The sequence below is a fragment of the Pteronotus mesoamericanus genome, unplaced genomic scaffold (genome assembly GCF_021234165.1).
Source record: "Pteronotus mesoamericanus isolate MK-2021 breed Mesoamerican mustached bat unplaced genomic scaffold, CSHL_Meso_final scaffold_705, whole genome shotgun sequence".
NCBI classification, from domain to species: Eukaryota; Metazoa; Chordata; class Mammalia; order Chiroptera; family Mormoopidae; genus Pteronotus; species Pteronotus mesoamericanus.
In genome coordinates, this window is record NW_026555326.1 from 17,582,227 (window position 1) to 17,583,415 (window position 1,189).

Below are 1,189 nucleotides of genomic sequence, written 5' to 3' on the forward strand. Positions count from 1 at the left end.
ATAATTTCAAATTTTGTGTTTGTTCCAGGTTCTGCAAATTGCACTAAGATGTCCTTTAATGAGCAGCAGTGCAAGCAGCCATGTGTGCCTCCTCCATGTCTTCCAAAGACCCAAGAGCTATGCCTGGCAAAGGCTGAGGAGGTGTGCCTCCCTCCATGCCAGGAGAAGTGCCCAGTGCAAGCTCAGGAGGTGTGTCTTCCTCAGTGTCAGGAGTTAAACCTAGAAAACTGTCCACAGCAATGCCAAGATCCATGCCCACCTCCCTGCCAAGACCAGTGTCCACCTCAATGTGTGGAGCCGTGCCAGGAGCTGTCCCAGACAAAATGTGTGGAGGTTTGCCCACAGAAAATCCAGGAGAAGTGCTTACCCCCTGGCAAGGGAAAGTAGCTGCTTTCATAATGCCACCTAGGGTCAAGAAGATGGCCAACGGATGAAGACCCAACCCCAGCCTGTGCTCTGGTGACCTTCTCCTGTGGGTACCTCTGTGCGCACCTGTTCTTGCCTCCTGGTTTTCTCAGTATTCCAGGACCTGGTCTGTGTCTCTAAGGACGGTTCTCTCTGCATTTCATCAACCTTGGTGAATAAGTATTTTTTTTTCAGTGGTTTTAGTAGAAGGGCTCAGAAGACTAGTTCAGCTCCGTTGGGGCAAAAATTCACCCCGCCCTGAATGTGTAACAGCCAAGGATATCTGCATTCATTTTTCAGAATGTCAGCCTCTCGCTGAAGCCTCAAACCAAGCTGAATTTAGTGAACTTTGTACTTAACTACCACCATCCAGGGTGTGGCGAAGAGATTTGGTGGTATTATAAAATTAAAAATTGGGTAATTTTTGCTCTGCATTCTAAAAAAGGACTGCAAATAATTGGATGTTGTAATGTTGATTGTGCTTTAAAAAAATAAAACAAATGCATGTAAATGATTGAATTCAAATGGCCAATAAGGAAAGAAGAGATTGGGTGTTTGGGGTCCTGGTTAATCTTTGTGCTTCATGGCTGGTCTGTTTTGGGCCCGCACTTTCGGCCACATACATTCTTTACTGGTGTGATGTGTGTCTGTGTGATGGAGGCTGGTGTGCTACCCAGCTGCTTTGCCTTCTTCTCCCTGGTGAAGGTGAAATACAGAATAAAGCTGATCCTAAGCTGATACCTGACTCATGTGCTCTCTCCTCTTCACTGCCCAAACACCTGCT

General features: G+C 46.6%; 1 protein-coding gene across 1 annotated transcript; it reads left to right on the forward strand.

Annotated features, from left to right (window-relative positions):
- PRR9 (proline rich 9) lies at positions 1-387 on the forward strand. Its single transcript, XM_054563116.1, has one exon. The coding sequence runs from the start codon at positions 49-51 to the stop codon at positions 385-387; it is 339 nt and encodes a 112-aa protein (XP_054419091.1). The 5' UTR covers positions 1-48.
- The last annotated feature ends 802 nt before the right edge of the window (positions 388-1,189 follow it).